Source organism: Dipodomys spectabilis, unplaced genomic scaffold (genome assembly GCF_019054845.1).
Source record: "Dipodomys spectabilis isolate Male_0828 unplaced genomic scaffold, ASM1905484v1 ptg000157l, whole genome shotgun sequence".
In the NCBI taxonomy this organism is placed as follows: domain Eukaryota; kingdom Metazoa; phylum Chordata; class Mammalia; order Rodentia; family Heteromyidae; genus Dipodomys; species Dipodomys spectabilis.
This window is the reverse complement of record NW_024870834.1, coordinates 22,182,068-22,204,886: the sequence shown is the minus strand read 5'-3', so window position 1 is coordinate 22,204,886 and position 22,819 is coordinate 22,182,068. Positions and strand designations below refer to the sequence as shown.

The 22,819-nt window shown below is 37.7% G+C and overlaps 2 protein-coding genes across 5 annotated transcripts in view; one reads left to right on the top strand and one right to left on the bottom strand.

The window, feature by feature from the left end:
* Sipa1l1 (signal induced proliferation associated 1 like 1) overlaps positions 1–22,819 on the top strand; it is a 335,149-nt gene that overhangs the window by 176,359 nt on the left and 135,971 nt on the right. For 3 of the 4 annotated variants that reach the window (XM_042692744.1, XM_042692740.1, XM_042692742.1), the window contains one exon: positions 13,447–15,249. In XM_042692744.1, coding sequence (XP_042548678.1) covers positions 13,752–15,249 — 1,498 coding nt within the window. In that variant the 5' untranslated portion in view covers positions 13,447–13,751. Of the gene's footprint in view, positions 1–12,821; positions 12,840–13,446; positions 15,250–22,819 lie in introns of those variants that run through there. The other variant, XM_042692743.1, reaches the window with a different exon arrangement.
* On the bottom strand, positions 3,932–6,147 carry LOC122118791 (F-actin-capping protein subunit alpha-1-like). Its single transcript, XM_042692745.1, has one exon. The coding sequence runs from the start codon at positions 6,141–6,143 to the stop codon at positions 5,355–5,357; it is 789 nt and encodes a 262-aa protein (XP_042548679.1). The 5' UTR covers positions 6,144–6,147; the 3' UTR covers positions 3,932–5,354.

Sequence of the window (22,819 nt, the reverse complement as noted above, 5' to 3'; positions counted from 1 at the left end):
AGTCCTAAAATCTAGGAAAAATAATACAAGCAACCAAGCAAACATAGCCATAAAAATAAAAATCCTGCGAGGAATACTGCTAGTTGTGGTGGCACCCTTCTGTAATCACTGCAATCAGGAGTCTGAGTCAGGAGGATCACAAGTATAAGGCCATTATGAACCTGCGATTTAGGAATATGGAAGTAATGTAGGAGACAGTGTCTTGAATTAGAAATAGTTGCTTCTGGAAGAAGTAAAGCAGTACTTGTTATTTACTCTTTTCATGACTTTGGTGCTATTAATAGTCTTTAGGCATTATTTTGATAAAAACTAATCAATTTAAAAGTTAAATAAATAGCATTTTGGTGAACATCATTATACAACAGATTTGCCTCCCTATAGGCTTTAAATTCATTTATCAGGGTTTTTTGTGCCATTTGTTTCCCTATCAGATGTTGTTGACATTTATGTTTAAACTCTAATAATCCTAAAATTAAGGTGTGATCCCTGGTTTGAAATACTTAGGATTCCATGGAGAAGATTTTGAAAAATCATGATATGCGGTATGGTTGTCTTTTGAAAACTAGAAGGGTGGGGAGAGGGTTGGGGCCTTAAGAGAAAGCATTGGAGAAAATAGTTAGCCAATGAAACAAACTGCAGACAGTAGAACCTGCCCAAGGAAGGAAGATAACCAAAGCCTTGTGCAGAAAAGACCCTTCTCCTTGTGTACATTCTAAATGTTTAGAGAATAGGACACTCAACAGGATGAATATTTTCTGGCTTACCTACCAGTTATTTCTCCTAAAAGAATTCTTCTACGTTCCATTGCCTCACATTGTAACATAATCATGCCCATTTTAACTGAATTACCTTTAATAGTAAACAGTGGCATTTCTAGAAAATTTCGTAGTAGATATAAAGTGATGTAGTGTTGTTTAGGTTCATATGTTGTTGGCTCTTATTTGTAGCGATATTGCTTTAACATGAGATGGGCCTTTTCCCTTTTCTTTTTGTTTTTTTGCTGGTTGTACGGTCTGGGCCTGGTCTTGTCCCTGGGCTTCTTTTGCTCAAGGCTAGCATTCTACCACTTCTGGCTTTTTCTGTGATTAATTAGAGGTAAGAGACACATGGACTTTCCTGCTTGGGCTAGTTTTGACCTGAGATCCTCAGATCTCAGTTTCCTGAGTAGCTAAGATTACAGGATTGACTCACAACCACCCTTTTTTTTCCCTTTTTGTCAGTGCTGGTACTGAATTCTGAGCCTCATATTTGCTTGGCTTGCTTGCCTAGCTGATGCTCTATCATGTGAGCCATACATCACTCAAGCCGATGACTTTTTTTAAAGATGGAGTCTCAATAGACTTTTCTGTCAGGTTGGCTTTAAATGGACATCCTCTGGATCTTAGCCTCCTAGTAGCTAGGCATAAAATCTGGCTAAATAGGCTTTTTTTTTTCTTTTGCACTTGTGTTTTTAATTTTTTCTTATTCCAGCATATTCTCTCTCTTAAACTTGTTTGAACTTCAGTTTTGCCAGAAAACTTCAAAAAGGCAGTCCCTCACTTTTTCTTGGCAGCAGACTTGCTGTTAAAAGATTATAATATATAGTGAAATCATGATTTATTTCTTCAAAGGAAAGTTTTGGCTTCTAATGTAATAATTTTGAAATATAATCATTATTAGTGCCTCATGAACTTTGTAAGGGACACTAAAAATATGACCAAAGGGTGGGGATGGTCTTGGTGGGAGTGGGCGTACAATGTTTTTGAAAGAGAGAATATACTGAAGTGCACTGTGTAAGTAAACTAAGGAAGAAAAGTTACAGGTTGGAGTAAGGCAGAAGAAGGAAGGAAGGTAATTATATAGGGTTGTGTCTGGTAGAAGTCACTTCTTGGTTTCCTCTGGAGTCTCCTAAGAACCTGTTTCAAGGAACTGCAGAGGTTTCTGTTCCCTTTGATTGGAGTTAAAGGTTTAGAGAAAGAGGAGGTGGAAAGCATACAAAGATTGAACTGCTGTCAGGGAGATACGTTCTGCATTCAAGTAACTCTTGGTTTACCCTGAAAGTATAAGGATGTTACTGTGAAGCTTTAAGCAAGATAGTTTGTGAGTTGTGCTTGCATATACCTACTTTTGAAGGTCACACTATTGCAAGATTACTTAAAAGACTACTCTGCTTTGGGGGTGAGTGCTAAGGTTGAACATAGGGCCTGTATGTTGTAAGTAAATAGTCTTTCTCTAAGCTTTACTTTCCCTCTCAACTGCCCTAATCAAACTCATCATTCTAGATTGGAAGTTAATTTCACTCTACCAGAAAAAATGAAAAGCGTGCCCAAAAAATAAAAGGAGAGCTTCAATTACAAGTTGTTATCTTTGAAGATGCAACTTGGTTGGTTTGTGTTTTTCTTCACTGCTTTTTCTAACTTGTAAATGAAAGTTTAAATGATCAAGGAAACAGATTTTTCTGAAAAAAATCTCATTTAGAAATCAAGGACATTTAAGTTTTGGAGATAGATAAAATTTACTTTGTATACATATTTAAGTGTGTGCACAATTAATTTAAAAAGAAACCTAGAGGGATAGAGAGTGCATCAGACTAGAGAAAAATATTTCATCGTCACCTGTCTTAATTGTTCTTGACAGTTTGCTGGAGTTATTGGTATAGGGTTCCTATTTTCAGAAGCATAATATGCATGAAGAATTCATAAGTTTCAGATGTAAAATGTTTCATGAGGTGTCTTTTGTCAATTTTGAATGAGGAAGTCCTCCTTCTTTCCTGAACATCTCTCCTCTTTTCTGCTTTTGTAAGCATTCAAGTCTCTTCAGAAGTACACTGTTGAATACACAGACATTGTGTCTATCTTGTGAGCCAGCTTACACAGAGAGCATGTCTAGATAAATACACTAACTGTTCTGCATGTTTACCACAATATTTGGATTGGAACATCTTGAAGAAGTCACATACTTTTCACTTTTAAAACTTTTTAGTGGCAATCATAATTGGTTGATTTTTAAAAGTTGAAAATTTGGATTAAATTGTATGGGGAAACAATCATTTGAGGGTAAAGATTGTTTTAATCGTCATTAATTTGATGGTTACTCATTTTTTAAAAATCTTTATTGAAAGGTGATGGGGGGTTACAGTTACATAAATGAGGTAATGAGTACATTTGTTTTTAAACACTGTTACCTTAATTTCTCCCACTTAAACCTCCCTACTCCCCTCCCTTCAAGTTGTAAGGTATATATCCAACATGGTGTCGAGTAAGTATCACTGTTGCATTAGTTCATCCTTTGTCCTGCTGTTTCTGTGATTCCTTTTCCCTTCAACAGATCAATTAAACTTACATATAAAACACAAGGTACAGAAAACTAAGAGAAAAGAAAAAAAATTAACTACATACAGGACATAATAAGAACCTCTTGTTTCCAATTCTCGGAGTTCATGTTGATACACTTCATTATATGTGGTCCTATGCACTTAGCAATTGCGTTATTGAGGTCATCTGTTAAGAATATCATAGACATATTCTAGGATTTACAAATGAAGGAAACTATGCAACCTGCTTTTCTTAGGGTCTGGCTTACTTTGCTTAATATAATTTTTTCCAGGTCTTTCCATTTCCTTACAAATGGGGCAATACCATTCTTTCTGATGGAAGTATAGAACTCCTGTGTTTATATACCACATCCTCTGGATCCATTCATCTACTGAGAGACATCTGGGTTGTTTCCATACCTTTGCTATGGTAAATAATGCTGCAGTGAACTTGGTTGTTCTGGTAGCTTTAGTGTGATCTTGTTTGTGGTTAGTTGGGTAAATGTCCAGGAGTGGGATTGCTGAATCATAGGGGAGCTCCTATGTTTTTTTTTTTTTTTTTTTTTTTTTTAGAACAAAACAAGTATATTTCTATTGGACTACCTGATACAGAAGATAGCATGGTATAGATGGATAGTATGAATGACAAATAATACAAATATATTTTATTTGAAATAAACAAAAATGCTTACATAGCTTTCACTGAGAAACAAACTGTTGCTTGACTGTATTACAGAGCAAAAACAAAGCTGAAGCACAAACACCCTTCTGTTTTGACAATTATTTGGAGACAGGTAGGAAGACACTACTTGGTTTTTAAAAAACTGACCTTCCTTTAAGGCCTGGTCATAGAAGTGTAAACAATGTAAATGAATCCACCATTACCAGTTGTCATTATCATATCTATGTTACCTGCATATTCTGAGATCATAAACATACCTGCCAATATACCTGGGAAGGGTTGCTTATATCACAGTTACATGAGTTCTTGGCAGGCTGGATCAAGGAAGAGTAATTTGGAACAAGTTTTATACCTATTTAGAAGAAAACACTAGTATTCCCTTAAATAACAGGTAATAATAGAAAGATACTGCCTGGAAGTTATCCTTTTCACTTTGGTTCATTTTTAGTTTTTGTGATTTACATAGTTGTCTGTTTCATTTGCTTATATTACAATCCTGCCACAAAATCTTAAAGCACAAGATACCTATTATTCATTCCTTCAACATCTATGTTTTTCAAGTTTCATACTCTACTACATCCACAATATGTCAGCAGTTCTTGGAGAGGAAACAAAAATATAAATGGGCAGAACTTGCCTAAAAATGTAGATGTTTCTAACTACAATGCTGCTTAATGAGAAGACAATGCGAGAATGAAAAAAAAGCAAATGTTCATGTGTAAGGAATGTGGTTCAACTCTTTGGATTTAAAAACAAGATCCCCAGAGAAGCCAAGTATCATGGAATTTCTAGAAAATTTCCTCTGCGCACCCCCGCAACCTATAGATCTGAAAAGTCTAAACTTCTGCAAACTACATTTGTGAGATGTTATAGGTGATGATCTAAGCAGAGGGAGAAGGATGAATGTGTCTTCTATTTAGCTAATTTGTAGCATAGCCTCTTTAGCTGTTGGTGGATCAGTAAAAACTACTGCAGGTACCAGAAGTGCTTTGAAGAATAGGGGTTAAAAACAACAACAACAAAACCCCTACTGACCATATTTTCTGTTTAAATCAATAACAGGAATTCATGGCTAGGAAAATTTTCTAAACTGTAAAATGACTCCAGGATAGATCTCTCCATTAAATGTAGCAAGGAGGGGGAAAAAAAAAAGATTTACACTAGTAGATATAGTGATAACAGAGAACTACAAGGTAGAGAACACAAAAAAAAAAATACTAAGACAATGCTATAGGTTCAACAGTATTCCATGAGGCTAGAAAATCAGTTAACTTTGAAAGCCCTAGCAAAATATCACTCTTGTTTATAAATCACTTATTTATCATATGACCACGTTGACTCCTTTTCCTTCCACACACTGAAGAATCCTATAGTCAGCTTTTAAGCATTCTGCATTTCTTTGCCAATCTTGTAGCTGAGTATCTTGTTCCAGTCGATTTTGGTGCGGGTAACTGGGAGTTGCCGGCGCAAGGCCTTGAATGTGGTATCTGACATTGTTTGATAGTTTTCACTAATTGCTGTCTGATACTCATTTTCTGCACTCTCTATGATTTTAATAAAGTCCTTGGCAGTTTGGATTTCATTCTGAATCTTCAGCACTCCAACCACCTGGGCTGTAGGTGGTGTGATTGTGAACTTCCACTCTGATCTCCAACGACCATTCCAGAAGTTTTTAGGCTGAAACTGGTGGCTTTCAATACATGCAATTATAGTCTGTTGCCCATCTATAGTTTTAGCATAAACAGTACAGAAGCCGTTGGAATAATGATCTTTCACGTAGGCTCTTAAAGCACTGTCACAGGATTCTCTCCAAGACTTCAAACCTCGATCTACTTCCTCTGGCTGGGGGTCACTTGCTTCTTTCCGTAAGTGATCAAACTTAAAGGAAATTTTGTTCCTTGGATCTAAAAATCTGCTATTACCCAGATCACCGTGCTCTGTTATTAGGACCTGATCTTCATATCCTTCTATCTTCACAGGTGTGAACTGATCCATGTTATACTGGGCAAATGCATGTGCTGCCCCTTCCCTGAGGAGATTGTCATTATTAAGTAGTAGCCGAACATCATTGAATACTTCATTAAACTCTCCTGGGGGTGCATGGGTGATGAATTTAGCAGCTATGCGTACCTTCTCCTCATCCGACACCCGATCCTCGAAATCGGCCATCTTGGGCTGCTCTCCTATGTTGTTTTTTGAGAGCCTCCATACTGCTTTCCAGAGTGATTGGGCAAGTTTACACTCCCACCAACAGAGTAGTAGCATTCCCCTTTGGCCACATCCCTGCCAACATCTGTGGCTATTAGATATCTTGATAATGACCATTCTAACTAGGGTAAGGTAAAATCTCAATGTTGTTTTGATTAGCATTTCTTTTATGGCCAGAGATGTTGAGCATTTCTTCATGTATCTATTGGCCATTCTTTTTTCCTCTTCAGAGAAGTCTCTAAGTCTTTAGCCCATTTGTTAATGGGGTGATGGTTTCTTTGGGGATTTGTTTTGGGGGAATTTAATTTCTTGAGCTGTAAGTGTATTTTAGATATGAGGCCCTTGTCTATTGTATGGCTAGTGAAGATCTTAGATCTCCCAGTCTGTGGGCTTTCTATATATCTTGCTAGTTAAGTACTTAAAGATTGTTTTAATCATCACGGATTTGATGGTAACTAATTTTCAGTCTGTCATCTTTTATCTTTCCACATATGCTGTATTAACGAATCACTCTGCCTTCTGCTGTCCAATGTGAGTTTGCTTATTGACTTTGTGGGGTTTTAATAGCTGAGCTATTGCATGTTAGTTTACTTTCAGTTATTGTGACATAACCAGTTTCAACTAGATTACTTGTTGTTCTGCTAAAGATGTACTTATTTACATGCTTTTTAATGTGCATTCATCAGGAAGGAAAATAATCCAACTGACATGTTTTGTTAACTACAAAAATATGAAATCCCTATGAAATTATAGTGATGGTAATTTGGGGCTTGTCTCTTAATTATTAATACAGATATTAATGAGATTACTATAGCCATATTTGTTACTACAACACAATTCAGATCATTTTACTGCAATCTTGTGAGCTTTTATTTCTAATATTGAACATTGCAGAGCTATTAAGCTTATGAGCTTTGGGGATGAGGATTGGACTGGTCTCTGCCTTCTGAGCTACAAGTCTAATAGGAGAGAAAAGGCTCTTATGTGTACACTTATTCATGAAATTTCATAAGTAGTAGGAGGAGGAAACATTTTGGAATGGAGGATGCCCTACTGCAAGGAACATGGCCTCAGCATCAGACCCCAGAGCCCCAGGGACTGTAGGATCTTCCTGGGAAAACTACGGCGGTTTTTTCAAACTGAGTACACAGCAGAGTGGCATTGTATTACTTGAAAAGCATGTCTGGAAGGTCAGCATAGTATGACAGACTCGGTAAGAATAGAGTAATTAGGAAGTCTAACCTCATGTGTGGACTCTGTCCTGGCTGTTTAACCTGAGAGATTGCATGTGGGAAATGTTGAGTTCAGGTGGTTTCTTCACAATAATTCACAGTTCTGATTTCTAAATGTCAGCTTCTCAGTTCTGGCTCACTTGGCTGGTAGAGCTTTGTGGAAATAGTGCTGTAGTTCGCCTGGGCCAGACCTACTTTTCTTGTGTTCAGGCAAGAAGGAAGCACTTTGTAGGTGCCTGTTAGTTTTGGATCCTAAGTCAAGACAGGCCATGATCAGTGGCAGCTGGTAAGCCATTAAAAGTTCCCAAACTCAATGATGACTGGAACATTTTAAAAAAGTAATCACTAGTATATTTTTTTTCTTCTCTCACTAGATACATTTTTATTGCATAAAATTTGGGTGAGACTTCAGATGTGATATTCAGGCTGTAAATGGAAGCCCTTTAAAAAAAAAATTCAAAGTAGTTTCCTGCTACAAATTATTTAACTGCCAGCTGTTTTAGTTGAAAGAGAGTCTACTACCGAGTAAGCACTTTGTATTGTCCACAGTCTATGACTTTGGGCACAGCATTTATCCCCAAACTGTTTGCTTATTCATGAAAGTGGAGATACTGATCTGACTGGGTGCTGGTGAGGAGTGAAGGACTACAGATTAGAAGGTGAAGTGCATGTTGCAGTCTTATGCCTACAAATAAGGATACAACAAAACAGACACATAGATTCTGATCTCATAGTCTGCATATAAGGCAATGTTCTGGGATTTCAAATTTTATATTTATAGTTTTTTATGTATTTTAAGCTCTGCCATTAATCTGATATTATTTGCTATTATCTGATATTAATCATGGTTGGTGATGATTTGGGCTTTGGAGTTCTATAGAACAGTGTGTTGTTCATCTACTGTTCATACTGCTGTTCCTTTCTGCTCTCTCCCTAGGCTAAATTTAATTTGCTTTTTTCCAAGTGCATTTTCGTAAATTCCGTTTGGGATATAAATATTCTATGAAAACCATGATATTCTTAAGAAAGCCCCTTGTGACATTGCTTCTTAATGAGCCCTTTGATTCCCTGCATTGTACGCCTCTCTGCTTCCAGGTAGGTCGCAGGGGCTTAAGAGTGGAAATGTGCCTTCCCATGGCCAAGCTTGACTAGCTCAAACAACCCATATTGGTGGCATGAAAAAACATTTTAGTGAGGTTTATTCTTCACCCCAGTGTTTTTATGGAGTTTAGTAAATGTCAATCCGTGACACTTTTTATTGCTCATCTGAGTTCACATAGTTTAGATAACCTCTTTCTCTTCAGTACTGCCATGTTTTTCCTCCTCAGCCTATACACCCACTTCCTCTCTGAGCACCTGCATAGTAGTGCTCTTCAGAAAGTCTGGAGGCTGGCATTCTTCAGAGTTGGCCTAAAGTATTGCAGAAAAACTGTATTTGGGAAGGTAGGTGCATCCTAGCCAGGAAAAGGGACACTGGTGGCAACTTGGCTTTGTTTGCAGGACCTTCACCTGCTATTCCTAAGTCACTAGAGCTCTGAGGGGGCAAACGAGGGCTCTTGCTCTTGAAGACTCTAGTGGTAATATTAACTGCAAAGAAAGCATCAGCAAACGAGGAAAGATAGTGAGTATGTTAATCATCAATGTGAAATCATTATTTAAATACTATAAAATCTGCTAATCTTACCATTTTTAATACTTTCCTTTTAATAGTGTAATAGTTCCCATGAACTCCACTTTGATTAGAGGATTTAAATATTTTTAAGACTTTGCCATATTGCATTGTGATTGTTTCAGAACAGGAATTATAGCATTCTCTTCAACCCTTATCCCTTCCACATGTGTGTAACTTTGAAACTGCATTCCCTTGGCACACAGAAAGTTTCCTATGTTGTTTCTTTCATTCAGTTCCTTGAATTATTTATTGTTCCACTTCCTTACCACTTCATTCATTTCTTTAAAAACACTAATTTTCCCATATATTTTTTTCCTGGTGTTAATTCATTGTAGGAACTAGATTGATGTGGAAGATAGCAAATAAATACCAGCATATACTCTTATTTGGCTGGAGTTTAGGGGATAGGGGAGGAGACCTTAAAGCTGAGGTGAGCACATGGAATGTGATGTTGCCAGTGTACTGGTTGTCATACAATTGCCACCCTCCTCCCCAGTTTCATTGTTATGTCTTTGTTTGCTTTTAATTATGACCCAAACAAGTCAGCACCTGCTTTCCATACTAATACTTTTGTATCACTGTACTCATGCCTGTGGTTTTACCCTAATCCACTCAGTGCTCCTAAGTATCTTAATATAATACCCTTTCTCTCCCTTGCCAAAAATATAAAAGGTGTTAAGAAAACTAACTCAAGAACATCACCCTGAGTTCACTAGCTTTTAAAAAGAGCCCATGAATAACACTAAATAGAGGGTAAAAAGAAAAGCAAAAGTATAGGATTTTCACAGAGGTCCATAGAGAAGAGTTTCAGGGAGAATGAAGGGGGTCAAAGTGCAAATGTCTTACTGAGTCTAAGACAAATACTGTTTTTAGCCTTGATGTGATCCCTGGAGATTTCACTTTTAGTACTACTAGGGACTTGCTATTCTGAACATCAGAGTTGCTATGGTACAATCAAGCCCCATCAGGAGGTACAATGGAACTGTGCATTTCTTTGTTGTTACTTTTACCTATCTACTTTTCCCTACTGTACTTGAGCTTCCCTGGAAATGATGGGCTGTTCCTTCAAAATTCTAAGCACCATGTGTGGTTCCTGCTCAGAAGAGAATGTAGAAATGCTGGGAATGATTTAGAAAACAAAAGGAGACACTTTTGCAGGAATGGCTTTAGACAAGTTGGTAGGTTAGGTTGAAACAACTTTGAACTAGAATTGAACTCATTGAACGAAAGTGTAGTCCCTGTAAATGAGATTAATATTCTAGCTAAATGGAGTTATTGTGACTTAAATAGCACCAAAGTGCTATAAAATTAAATATGTAATAAGGAAAATTTTTATATAGCCTGCCCTTTTAACAGATGGAGGCGACATGCTGTAAGTTAATATTGTTCTATGTTTAATTCTATTGCCTTTTACCATATATAATGATGCTTAGGCAGGCTTGCTGATATTTAGGAGAACTGCTAATAATTGACAACATATGCTTGCTCTTTCAGTGAACTCTAAGGAATAGGTTGTTACTGATCTGCCATCATATGGCACGTGTAGATAGACAAAGTCATTTGCAGCTGATGTTTTAATAAGTGCAAATTATTATGTTTCTATATTTCCTCATTAGTACCCAAAATTGAGCTTGTACCTCAAAGGAATTTGTTCTGCAAATTAAGGGAGAAAGGAGGGACAAAGAATGGAGGGAAGGAAGGAAGAAAGAAAGGAAGGACAGAAAGAAGGGAAAGTAGTTCTGACAGCTGTAAAAAAAAATCTTATTTCACTTAGTTGCCTTTCTCCAACTTCAACTTTTATAGGTCATTAAACTGATTTCTCTCTCCCCTATATCTTGGAATGGAAATTTTGAATTGTTATAACCAACATGTAATAGAACTCCTGACATGTAAATTGCTAAATATTTATGTTTAAAAATACGGTTTGTAAAACTTCTTAAAAATACAGGAAGCAAATGACTGGTTTGGAAAAGAAACTCATGTTGAAGATTGGTCATTTCTAGTAGCTTTATTTAGTATATTTTAATGTTACTTGTAGTTTTCTTCTATAATGTATATAACTTCACTTATCCTAAGAAAGATCAATCTACAGTAAGCTGCTTTAAAAAAAAATTTTTTTAACTGTAAGGATACTGTAGAGAGGGGTTACAGTTACATGAGTAAGGTAATTGTTATCCCTCCTTTGTTTTTCCCCTAGTAAGCTGCTTTTTAAAGCAAATAAATATGGCAAGAATGAGTTTTTATTTTGGAAGGATTGGTGTGTTGGCTTTTGAGGGAATGAATGTTTTCACTATGGAAAATAATTCATTTGGCTTTCTAGGAGGCTATGAGAAATACTTAATCTACTTAGAGTGGTGGACAAGTGTTTTCTTTTTTTGTGCTGGTACTGAGGCTTGGACTCAGGGCCTAGACACTATCTCTGTTTTTTTTCTCAAGACAAGTTTTCTACTGCTTGAGCCACAGCTCTATTTCCAGCTTTTTGGTGTTTAATTTGAGATAAGATACCCATGGACTTTCCTGCCAAGACTGACTTCAAACAGTGATCCTCATATCTCATCCTTCTGAGTAGTTAGGATTACAGGCACGGCACACTGGCATTTGGCATGGTGTTTGCATTTTAGTTTAGTAGATTAGCTTTCCTTCCATCTTACGAAGAACACTTTAATTTTTGGTTTTTGTCCCAGTACTGGGGCTTGGACTCAGGGCCTGGTGGCTGTCTCTTAGCTTTTATGCTCAAGGTTACAAGAAACACTTTTTGGCCTAAGTTGGGGGTCACACATGCTGTCCCTGGCTGTTGTTGGAAGCAACAGTTAGTACACTGTTTTCCTTAAAAGCTCCCAATTGAAAGAGGAGTATATGAAGCTCAGGAATGTAAAGGGAATCATAACAGTCCAACTTTAGAAGTATCCAGAAAGCTCAAAAGCCAGGTTTAATTAGGTAGCAATGCAAACCATTATCCCTTTCATGCAAGATGGGTTGAAATGTGTGCATGAAAACAATGGGCACTTATCTGGCCAGCTGGCCAGACCAAGCCTGTGAAGCCTTGCATTCTGCAGGCAGAGAGCAGTTTTTAAAACACCCCTAAATGTTCCAGCTTTAAATAGCAGCGAGTCTCCTAAAATGATGCTGTGTGCTGCAGGAGAAATGAAAGTGGCTGCCTTGGAGGCAGGAAGCCGACTAGCGAGATGCTTAATTATCGTGGAAGTAAGTGCTTGTTACTGTTGAGTACAGCATGCAGTGAGCGGGTCCTCCTCGGTGTCAGAGTGTGATTTGTAGACAATGCCGCCCTGTCAGCTCAGTGCTGGTTCAGCAGCATCTTTCCAAACATGTATCTGGCAAGAATTTAAAGGCCACCTCTTGTGTAATTTGCAGAGTCTTGGAAAAGGATCGTCTGCCTTTCTTTTCAGGATGTACGCAACCATGGAGGATTTTGTATTCAAAATCTGTTCCTGCTGTCTTCTGTCTGACGTGCTCAAGAGGAAGTTTGTCTTCCTGCCCTTCACCTGGAAGGATGCTAACAGTTCTCTGTAGTCTTTTGGGGGACATGAAGAGGACTGCCCAGAGTAGCATTTTGTTTCTGCCGTTATAAATTAATGCTGGTGGAATGGAGGAGGTTGCACTCACTGCTTAAGGAAATGCAGGCATTTTGTGAATTAGTGAAAGACTTCATCTTTGAAAGTAGATGAAACTAAGGAGAGCTTGGAAAGAGGTGGTGGTGAATACTGGATTCATTCTGTAATATTCCTCATCTGGGTAAGTTATAAAGTCGAGGAAAATGCAGAAGACTGCTAATGGATACAATGGCTTCGGGAAAACCCTGTTTATTTTCTCTCTGCTATGTTTGCTTTTTCTTGGTATGTTTAAGCTTCTGTGAGGAAACAAGTATTGATATTGAAATATGGAAGGAGTTAAAAAAGTGAATGTTACAATATATTTAGTGAAATTATTTTGTAGTTTTATCAAGAAACTGCATTGCTCTATCAGATTGACTTGATTTTGTCTCAAACTTCAGATCAGCACAGTGGTTTTTGATGTTCTACATTATTAGAGGTCATAAGAGAAAAAAAATCTAGGCTTGGGGTGGGTGTCTGAGGTCCCAGGACAAGAGCATACCCCCTCCCAGTTTTATGAAAGAGTTCAGTCAGACTGAAATATTATAGCTCTTTCTCATTGTTAAGTATGGATTTTATTAAATGCTTTCACTTCTTTCTTTTAAACCTTCTTACTAACAATTTGGATAATGGAACTGTGAACCATAATCCAGTATTGAATTTTTGATTTTTCATGTATCTGATTTTGGCCATTGCATATTTATTTTTAGCTTTGTCAAATGCTAATTCAAATTTCTTCTCTCTTTTAGAGAAAACATGGGATTATGGCAATCACAGAGTCTCAGTAACACAAGTTCCATTCATTTTTTTCTGAAAGAGAGCTGTCTGTTAAAGTGAAGCAAAAGGGACTTATTGTGGATTACAATATTTTGACGATTTGGATTTTCAGTCATATGAAAATAAAGCATCATTTTTAACCTTTTAGATGAAAAAGCTTAAGACCTCATACAACTGCTGTATATTTTGGAAGCCATTCTCCTAAACAGAAGTGCACATTGAAACACAGACATGATGTTCCTTTCTGCAGGGATTTAAGTCTGATTTCTTTTACATCATGACAAGCTTGAAACGATCACAGACAGAAAGGCCTGTTGCCACTGATAGGACCTCTGTTGTTGGCACGGATGGCCCTCCCAAGGTCCACACGGATGATTTCTACATGCGCCGCTTCCGGTCCCAAAATGGCAGCTTAGGATCATCAGTCATGGCTCCCGTAGGGCCCCCACGAAGTGAAGGTTCTCATCATATAACCTCCACTCCTGGAGTCCCAAAGATGGGGGTTCGAGCAAGGATTGCAGATTGGCCTCCAAGAAAGGAAAACATAAAAGAGTCTAACCGTTCAAGCCAGGAAATAGAAACCTCAAGTTGCCTTGAGAGCATGTCCTCCAAAAGCAGTCCTGTGAGTCAGGGAAGTTCTGTTAGCCTCAATTCTAATGACTCAGCCATGCTAAAGAGCATACAGAACACACTGAAAAACAAGACCAGACCATCGGAGAACATGGACTCCAGATTCCTCATGCCTGAAGCCTATCCCAGTTCCCCTAGGAAAGCCCTTCGCAGAATACGGCAGAGGAGCAACAGCGATATCACCATAAGTGAACTTGACGTGGATAGCTTTGATGAATGTATTTCCCCCACATACAAGACTGGGCCATCACTGCACAGAGAATATGGTAGCACATCTTCCATTGATAAGCAGGGAACGTCTGGAGAAAGCTTTTTTGATTTGTTAAAGGGCTACAAAGATGACAAATCTGATCGAGGGCCAACTCCAACCAAGCTCAGTGACTTTCTTATTGCTGGTGGGGGCAAGGGTTCTGGTTTCTCTTTGGATGTTATTGATGGGCCCATTTCACAGAGAGAGAATCTCAGGCTTTTTAAGGAAAGGGAAAAACCACTCAAGCGACGTTCCAAGTCTGAAACTGGAGACTCATCCATTTTTCGTAAATTACGCAATGCCAAAGGTGAAGAACTTGGGAAATCGTCGGACCTTGAAGACAACCGATCAGAAGACTCTGTCAGGCCTTGGACTTGTCCAAAGTGCTTTGCACATTATGATGTCCAGAGCATATTATTTGATTTGAATGAGGCGATTATGAACCGGCACAACGTTATTAAGAGGAGAAACACCACCACAGGAGCCTCGGCAGCTGCTGTGGCGTCCTTGGTCTCTGGACCTTTGTCCCATTCGGCCAGTTTCAGCTCACCAATGGGCAGCACAGAGGACCTGAATTCCAAGGGAAGCCTTGGCATGGACCAGGGAGATGATAAAAGCAATGAACTTGTAATGAGTTGTCCGTATTTTCGGAATGAGATAGGTGGAGAAGGCGAAAGGAAAATCAGCCTGTCAAAATCAAATTCTGGCTCGTTTAGTGGCTGTGAAAGTGCCTCCTTTGAGTCTACCCTCAGCTCCCATTGCACAAATGCGGGAGTGGCAGTACTTGAAGTCCCCAAGGAAAACTTGGTGTTGCATCTAGATAGAGTGAAAAGGTACATTGTGGAGCATGTGGATCTCGGCGCTTACTATTATAGGAAATTCTTCTACCAGAAGGGTGAGTAGAAATTGTCTACTGGAATTTTTTTTTTTTGCAATACATGATAAAAAGGTATTATTTATTAAAAGTTTTAGTAATGTAATTTAAAATTTGTGTGAATTTCTTATCTTTATTACTGGTAAAATATTTAAAGTATTTCTCTGTTGTTCTCTTTGCTTCCCCCCACCCCCCCCCCATTTCCCCTGTTAGCTATACAGAGGTCTGGAGGTATTATAAGTTAAATATAAGGATTTTTTTTCTTAAGTTAGTTTGACTTAGATAAAGTTATAGTCTTTGTTGTGTTAATTTGATATGTCACCCTTAGGGATTATTAAGTTCAAAGTATTTTTATTTTATGAAATGTTTTGTAGCTTATATTTTTTGGATTGCTAAAATAATTAAAATTCTTTTATGTTTTGACACTTTTGCAGTTAATACAGGATCATTTCTTTGTCACCTCAGTGTTCTAATTAGTAAGTGGGAACTATAATGTGTAATTCCTATTTATTTTATAGGAACTTTGGTGAAAATGAATTGCACTGTTTGACAAAAGTTACAGAGCAATGTTTCACAGCCAAGAAAATTAAGTCTGAGTCATATGTTGGAATAGAAAAGGCACTGAAAAAAGTACAAAAAGTGATTTTCTTTTCAGTCTTTCTTGGAGGAATTGGTCTATCTAGTTTGATAGAGCTGCAATTATGTTTTCAGTGATATTTCTTCGTTTTAGGAAAGGCACTGATTTTTTTGGGTATGAACCTTACACTTGGGGGGAGAACATAGGAAGAGGTAAGGGGGAGAAAATGAGGGGTAACAGTGTTTAAAAACAAATGTACTCAGTACATTACTTATGTAACTGTAATTCCCTGCTCATCACCTTTTCGATGAAGATTAAAAAAATAAAATAAGAAAAATTGAAAATAATATTTATCTTTATACTGATAGAATATAAAGATATATGCAGGGAGGTAGATAAGGAAGAAGTATTAAAAGAGGTGAATAAAAACAATGTCAAAATAGTTTAATTGGATGTAGGTTCTACACCCCAGTCAAATTAAAAAAAAATGAGTAAAAGCGGGACAAGGGTCTGGAGGAAATAAATTCACTGTGAAGAAACTCTATAGTCTGAATTTCATGGATGATTGAACTGATGATTATAGAGACTTAAGTTAGCACAGGATGAGGAGGAGGAGGAGGAGGAGGAGAAGGAAGAAGAGGATGGATCATTTCAGAGCCAAGCCTATAGTCTGATTATAGTGCCTTTATTTTCCCAACCCCATTATAACATTAACAGCAAAAGCCACAAAATATCTAGTCATTGTTCTTGATGACATAACTTAAGAAGCAAAGCCTCAGACATATACATATATACTGAATATATATACATTGATATATATATAGATATCTATATTGAAATATATATATCTCAATTATTTCTCAAAGTATATTCCAAATGGAAATAAGTCATATGAGAGTTTTAATGGGAAGACTATGAGACTCTATTTCCAGTTAATGACTAAAAGGCCAGAAGTGGAACTGCGGCCTAAGTGGTAGAGTGCTAGCCTTAGCACAAAAGCTGAGGGACAGTACCCAGGCCATGAATTCAGGTCCCATGACTGGCATATTGTCCAAAAAGAAATGTACTCCTTGCCTGACTTATGTAACTAGAACACCTCTGTACATCACCTTTATATTAACAATAAAAAATAAAAATTAATAGAAAAATTAAAAGTATGTTTAGACAAAAAAGGAAAGGCAAAAAGTGAAATTAACTCTTAAAGCCTTTGTAGTAGTGTTTTTTAAGCATTAAGTGTTAAAATTGAGGTATGAGTTTAATCCCTCAGTCTGGGTCCCCCTGCTATAAACAGGTGATAGCCAAAGCAAGGTATAGATCGCATAGATCAGCAATGTTTACAGCTATGGAAAGAAGCCTGTGATTAAGAGGCTTCTTTCTATAAACTCCTTGAGCAGTGTTTGGTTGTTTCAAATATAGCTTTATGACATTGTTTACTTTAGAACCTTAATATTTTGAGATTATTTTAGGAAGAATCTCATTGAAGGTGCATCAATAGAAAGAACTGGTCTCATTGCTAAATATTCACATCTCTTCTCATTCTTAAATAACTATGGCAAAGGTCTTGGACTCAATATAATGAAAATTCTAGTTTCATTTTTGAAGTATGTTTTTTCAGAAGTACTGCCTGGAGTTTAGGTTTTAGAAACATGTCTGTTTTTCAATAGCCTTTAAGAGTACAGGACTTCTCAAACTCACCAACTTGGCATTTGGGGGCAAATGGCTCTTTGTTGAGGTGGAGGCTGTCTAGTATATTATAGGATGTTACTGGTAGATAGCCAGTAGCTTTCTTCTGTGCCCCCAGCAGCCTAAAATATAGATGGCATTGTCAAATGTCCTGTAGGTGGTAAAATTTTCCCTAGATAAGAACAACTTCTTTATGATACTTGGGACATTTTAAAAAAGCATTTCTCAACTGTTCAGCTGTCTCTAAAAGGAACCATCTTGTCTTCACCTATAACTGACACAGTGAGTTGAGCCTAAGACAGCATGTATTATTATTTATTTTTACTTTTTGCTGGTTGTGGAGCTTGAATTCAGCACCTGGGCACTGTCCTTGAGCCTCTCTGTGCTCAAGGCTAGGCTCTACCACTTGAGCCATAGCACCACTTCTGGCTTTTTCTGTTTTATGTGGTACTGAGGAATCGAACCCAGGGCTTCATGCATGCTAGGCAAGCACTCTACTGCTAAGCCTTATTGCCAGCCTGGCATGTATTCTTTTTATCTTATTTGTATAGTAGTGAGTAATTTTCTTTCTACTAGTCAGTATTATACTATCAATAGTGAACATTTTTAGCACTCAGGTACTAGGCACTGTGCTAAGCCTTTGATACAACACACATTTTTTTTCCCATCTCACCCTTTTGGTGCCCATGGGGTAGGCATTGGTGTGTATGTTATTTTGCAGATGAGAAAACTGGGGCTTTGGTGATAGACTGTCATGGAGTTAGTAAATGTGGGAGCCAGGATTCCACTTTACTCTCTCAGCATATGACATGTTGTTAGTTACTATCCCCTGATCAGTATTATGTAAAGTGAAAGAGAAGGGGAGTCCGATGCACATATGGGGAGTCTGATGCACATATTTTGTTTTCAAATATACAAAATTTGTACACCTACAATCCAGAGAAGTCCTGTTTATCATACCTCATAAATTTAAAAGCCACAACTGTAATAGATACTAATATGGGACATGGACAACACCGTTCTGCTGAAAATAAGTAGGACTGCTTGATTAAAAATACCAGTAAAGCCAAGTACTGGTGGCTCACACCTATAATCCTAGCTACTCAGGAGACTGAGATCTGAGGATCACAGTTGAAAGCCAGCTAGGGCAGAAAAGTCTATGAGGCTCTTATCTCCAATAAACCACCAGAAAGCTGGAAGTGGTGCTATGGCTCAAATGGTAGAGTGGTAGCCTTTAGCTGAAGAGCTCAGGGACCCAGGCCCTGAGTTCAAACCCCACAACCGACCCCCTTCTCCCTTTCCCCCAAGAAAACAGTAAAAGATGGAAGTGGCGCTGTAGCTCAAGTGGTAGAGCGCTCGCCTTGAGCTGAAGAGCTGAGGGACAGCGCCCAGGCCCAGAGTTCAAGCCCCACGACCAACCAAAAAAAAAAAAGAAGAAAACAGTAAAAGTTGTTGAAAAGTATATATATACATGTATTCATTTTCACTGAGAAATAAAAATATATTTGCCCAACTCCTAAGTTGAAGGACTTGTCTTTAACTGTTTTGAATTCAACATTGTATTAGTAGAATAAACCTCGAGGCAAGAGTATAGACCTTGCAAAGAAGTCTCAGCACAGAATTTGTTTTATCATTTTTTTTTTCTTATTTCTGTAGCTGTCTTTCTTATATCTGATTCAGCAGCTTTCTTCTTAATGACTTGGCCTTTAGTTAAGTCTTCCCAAACCTTTCAACTCAGTATTTCATAGAAACCACATTTGTCTTTTGTACTCATGTTTTATCAGCTTTCATGATAATTAAGTTTCATAATTAAAATAACAAGTTGTTGGCATCAGCAGGTCTGGGAAGATGCAGCAGATTCTGCCAATATGAAGTCCTGCTGGTGCCAGCAGAAGGTGTGTGTGGCACCAGAGATGGTTGGCCAGTACCAGTGGGCACTGCCCAGCCTGGTATCAGGAAGGACAAGCATGGTTAATCCAGGAGGCTACTCCCAGGAAAGCCAGTCTCAAAGGATGCCCACTCTTGATAGTTCTGCTTAAGACACAGCTTAGAGAGTTCTAGTCATCTATCACAACATAGTAACATCACAAATTAATGGTTCTATGGGATGATTTTTACTATACAGCTTTATTTCACTAAGATTAGGGACCTAACCCATTTTTTTTCCTGGTGAAAACCAAAGCATATCCTCTTGTTAAAACAGTGCTGTATAGCAGTATCAGGTGGAATTTACCCTCTAGCAGTGCACATGACCCAGTGTCTTCATCTCTAGTTTATTTTCTGCTACTTAATGCATTCCTGACTTTATTCTGCCTAAGTCTCCAGAAACAAAATTTTACTTTTCTGCCAAAGAAGTTATGATCACTTTAATATTATCTTATTTTTATAAACTCCGTTATTTTGCAAGTTTACTTTATAGATTCTTTGACTTGGCTTATAAGCCAAGACTATTTCTAGAAAAATGTTAGACCAATAGAAGGACTTTATTGCTTGGACTGGTTAAAATAAGCAATACACCATCGATCTTCCTTCTAGTACTTTCTCCTGTCACTTCTATCTGCCACTTTGCTAATATGTGTGGGGTACAACCAGGATGACATGACAGTAATAACAGCTAACATTTACTGCTTCATGCTTTGAGTAGACCTCCTTCCTTAATACTCATTGGATTATGAAGAGAATCTGACATGTGATCAAAGTTCAAGTAATAGAATCATAGACTAGACAATAGGGTAGCATTCAAATCAAGGTAGTCATTTTCTTTTGAGTACTTATGTGTTTTGTGACTAGTTTTTACTTCCAACAGTTAAAAGTACCAGGTAGATTTGTAAGTGGAATATATTATTATATAATAATTAAATGTTACTATAGCGAATATGCCTTATTGAAGATAGGACTCTTTCTCAACTATCACCTCATTCACTGTGGCCCCACATAACATTTTCTGCTTTTCACTGGGCTTACATTTCTCTATGAGGAACACACCTCAATCACTCTTAGAAAGGAAGTATTTATAGAAGACAGAGGAGCCAGTGATTTGCCTTGAGAGTAGAACCATTGATCAACTATGCTGATAGGTTTATCCCTATGTCAGGTTGGGGTTGCTCTCAAAGTCAAGATATTATGATAGAGAAAGATCTTCCTCTATTGCTCAATGGCCAAGAGAAAGTTAGCACTGTACCATTTGAGAATATTTTCTCAGTCCTTAAACAGAGAGAAAACTAATGCTTATGTGTTAATTAGTCTGATAACTTTATGCCACTGCATTTTATTGTTCTTATTGTTCACCTTCCTCTTCCTGCCACATGATGTGTATGAGGTTGAGCAGTAAGCCAGGCCCCAGAATAATCCCCAGAGTAGAACTCTGATACTACTATAGTCCAATTTTCTTTCTTTACTTTTCACTCCCTGTGAAATCAGCCATCTCTAACAACCATTCTTACAAGTGACAGCTTCAGTACTTTGACACATTCTAAATCCTTTTGTTACCAAGAATTAGTTTTTTTCAGATTCTACTCTGTTAAATGATCATCATTAAGTAGCTATTCTAAGTTTTGGTGGACTGTTATAGTTTCTATACAGTATCATAAAGCAGGAGCCAGAATAAAAGTGGTCTCAATTGAGACCCAAAGAGCCATACCAACTTTACAACTCATAACTGTACACTGTAATAATAGATCATTAAACTATCTGCTCTTAGAATAATTTTTTTGTACATGAGTTTTATTTTATTTTATTGTACACTAGAGAGTAAGCTTTGTTTTTTTATTTTATTGTACACTAGAGAGTAAGCTTTGTTTTTTCTTCAGGAGTTCTTGTGTATATAGCACATTTTATGTATGAGGCAGGAACATCAGCATACCTAATAACCTGGATAAGTAATTAGCTATACCTTGGCTACAGCTTTGCCCTACCTGGCAGTTTTGTATTTGTTAATAGCTAGTAACTGGCTTGAGTTCTTCATGTGCAGTTAGTCCTTTTGTTTGCAGTAGAGAAGCAAGTGAAGAAACCTCTCCAGTGATTCTATGGTAAACTATCTAAGCTCTGGTGTAACTAGCATGGCCAGAATAGTCAGCCCTGACACACTAGTAATCTATGTAACAAACTGAGCAGCTTAATTTTTGTGAGAAAAGTACTACCAAATGTTTTACAGTTCCAAATTCTTTGAATATTATTCCATGTTTGGTTTTCTGACATGGATAGTTTTATCTTTGTGTAAATGATAAGCACCCAACATGTCTGCCCTCCTGAGCTATATTATGCTCTCTGCTCTTGAACTTAACAGTAATTTCTGTGAAAATAAATAGTGGAAAAGTTTTTGGGTTTTTTGGGGAAGTATTGAGGTTTGAACTTTGGGCCTTGTATACACACTGATGATATGATTAAAACTGTGAATGTTTACACCTTTATTTTTTAAACATTTGTTGTAGGCCAAAAGAGACATGAAACGTATTTGATCATTTCTAAGGTTGGCTGTATGTATGTATGTATGTATGTATGTATGTATGTATGTATGTATGTATGTATGTATGTTTTTGCCAGTATTGGGAATTGAACTCAAGACCTGGACACTGTCCCTTTTGCTCAAGGTTGGTGCTCTACCACTTGAGCCATGGCTCTACTTTTGGCTTTTTGGTAGTTAATTAGAGATAAGGGTTTCATGTACTTTGCTGCCTAGGTTAGCTTTGAACTGTGGTCTTAGCTTCCTGAATAGTTAGGATTACAGATATTAGCCACTAGCCCCAGCTCTATTGGTATTAATTTTTAAACTTTTTTCCTATGTTTCTTTTCTTGAATGATTTTTATCTTCTCAGTCACAGTTTTTCTTTTTTTCTGATTTTTGTTCTCCTTCATATTACTGGTTTTCCATAGTGGTCACAAAGTTATGCTGTATTTGTGACTAAAAACCAAGTTGGCTTGGGTTCTCTGCCTGAAGCAGTGTTGAATGTTCTCTAGACACTGGAGTGCTGAGGACTACGACTGGAAAAGTAGTATGACCTCGCCACAGGTAGATGTTGCATTGAAGTGAAGGGACCAAGAAAGAGAAGGGTAAAGGATAGAAACATGGTTTATCCAAGTTAGAGAGCTTTATGTTACTCTCCTTGGATCTGTGTTTTCTTTCTAGCCTCACTGCCTGCAGTGAAATGGGTAAGTCTACTTTCACATGACAAACTGCCTATCCTCCAGGCTGTGAAGCCTTGCAGTCTTCTCAAAGGTGCCTTGGATCCTTTAGCACTACCCTTGTTCCTCAGGATGCTTTGAGGATACACTGACTGGGCCACAGCAGTCTAAGCACACCTCTGAGGTCAGGACCACAGCTTAGAAGGTTCA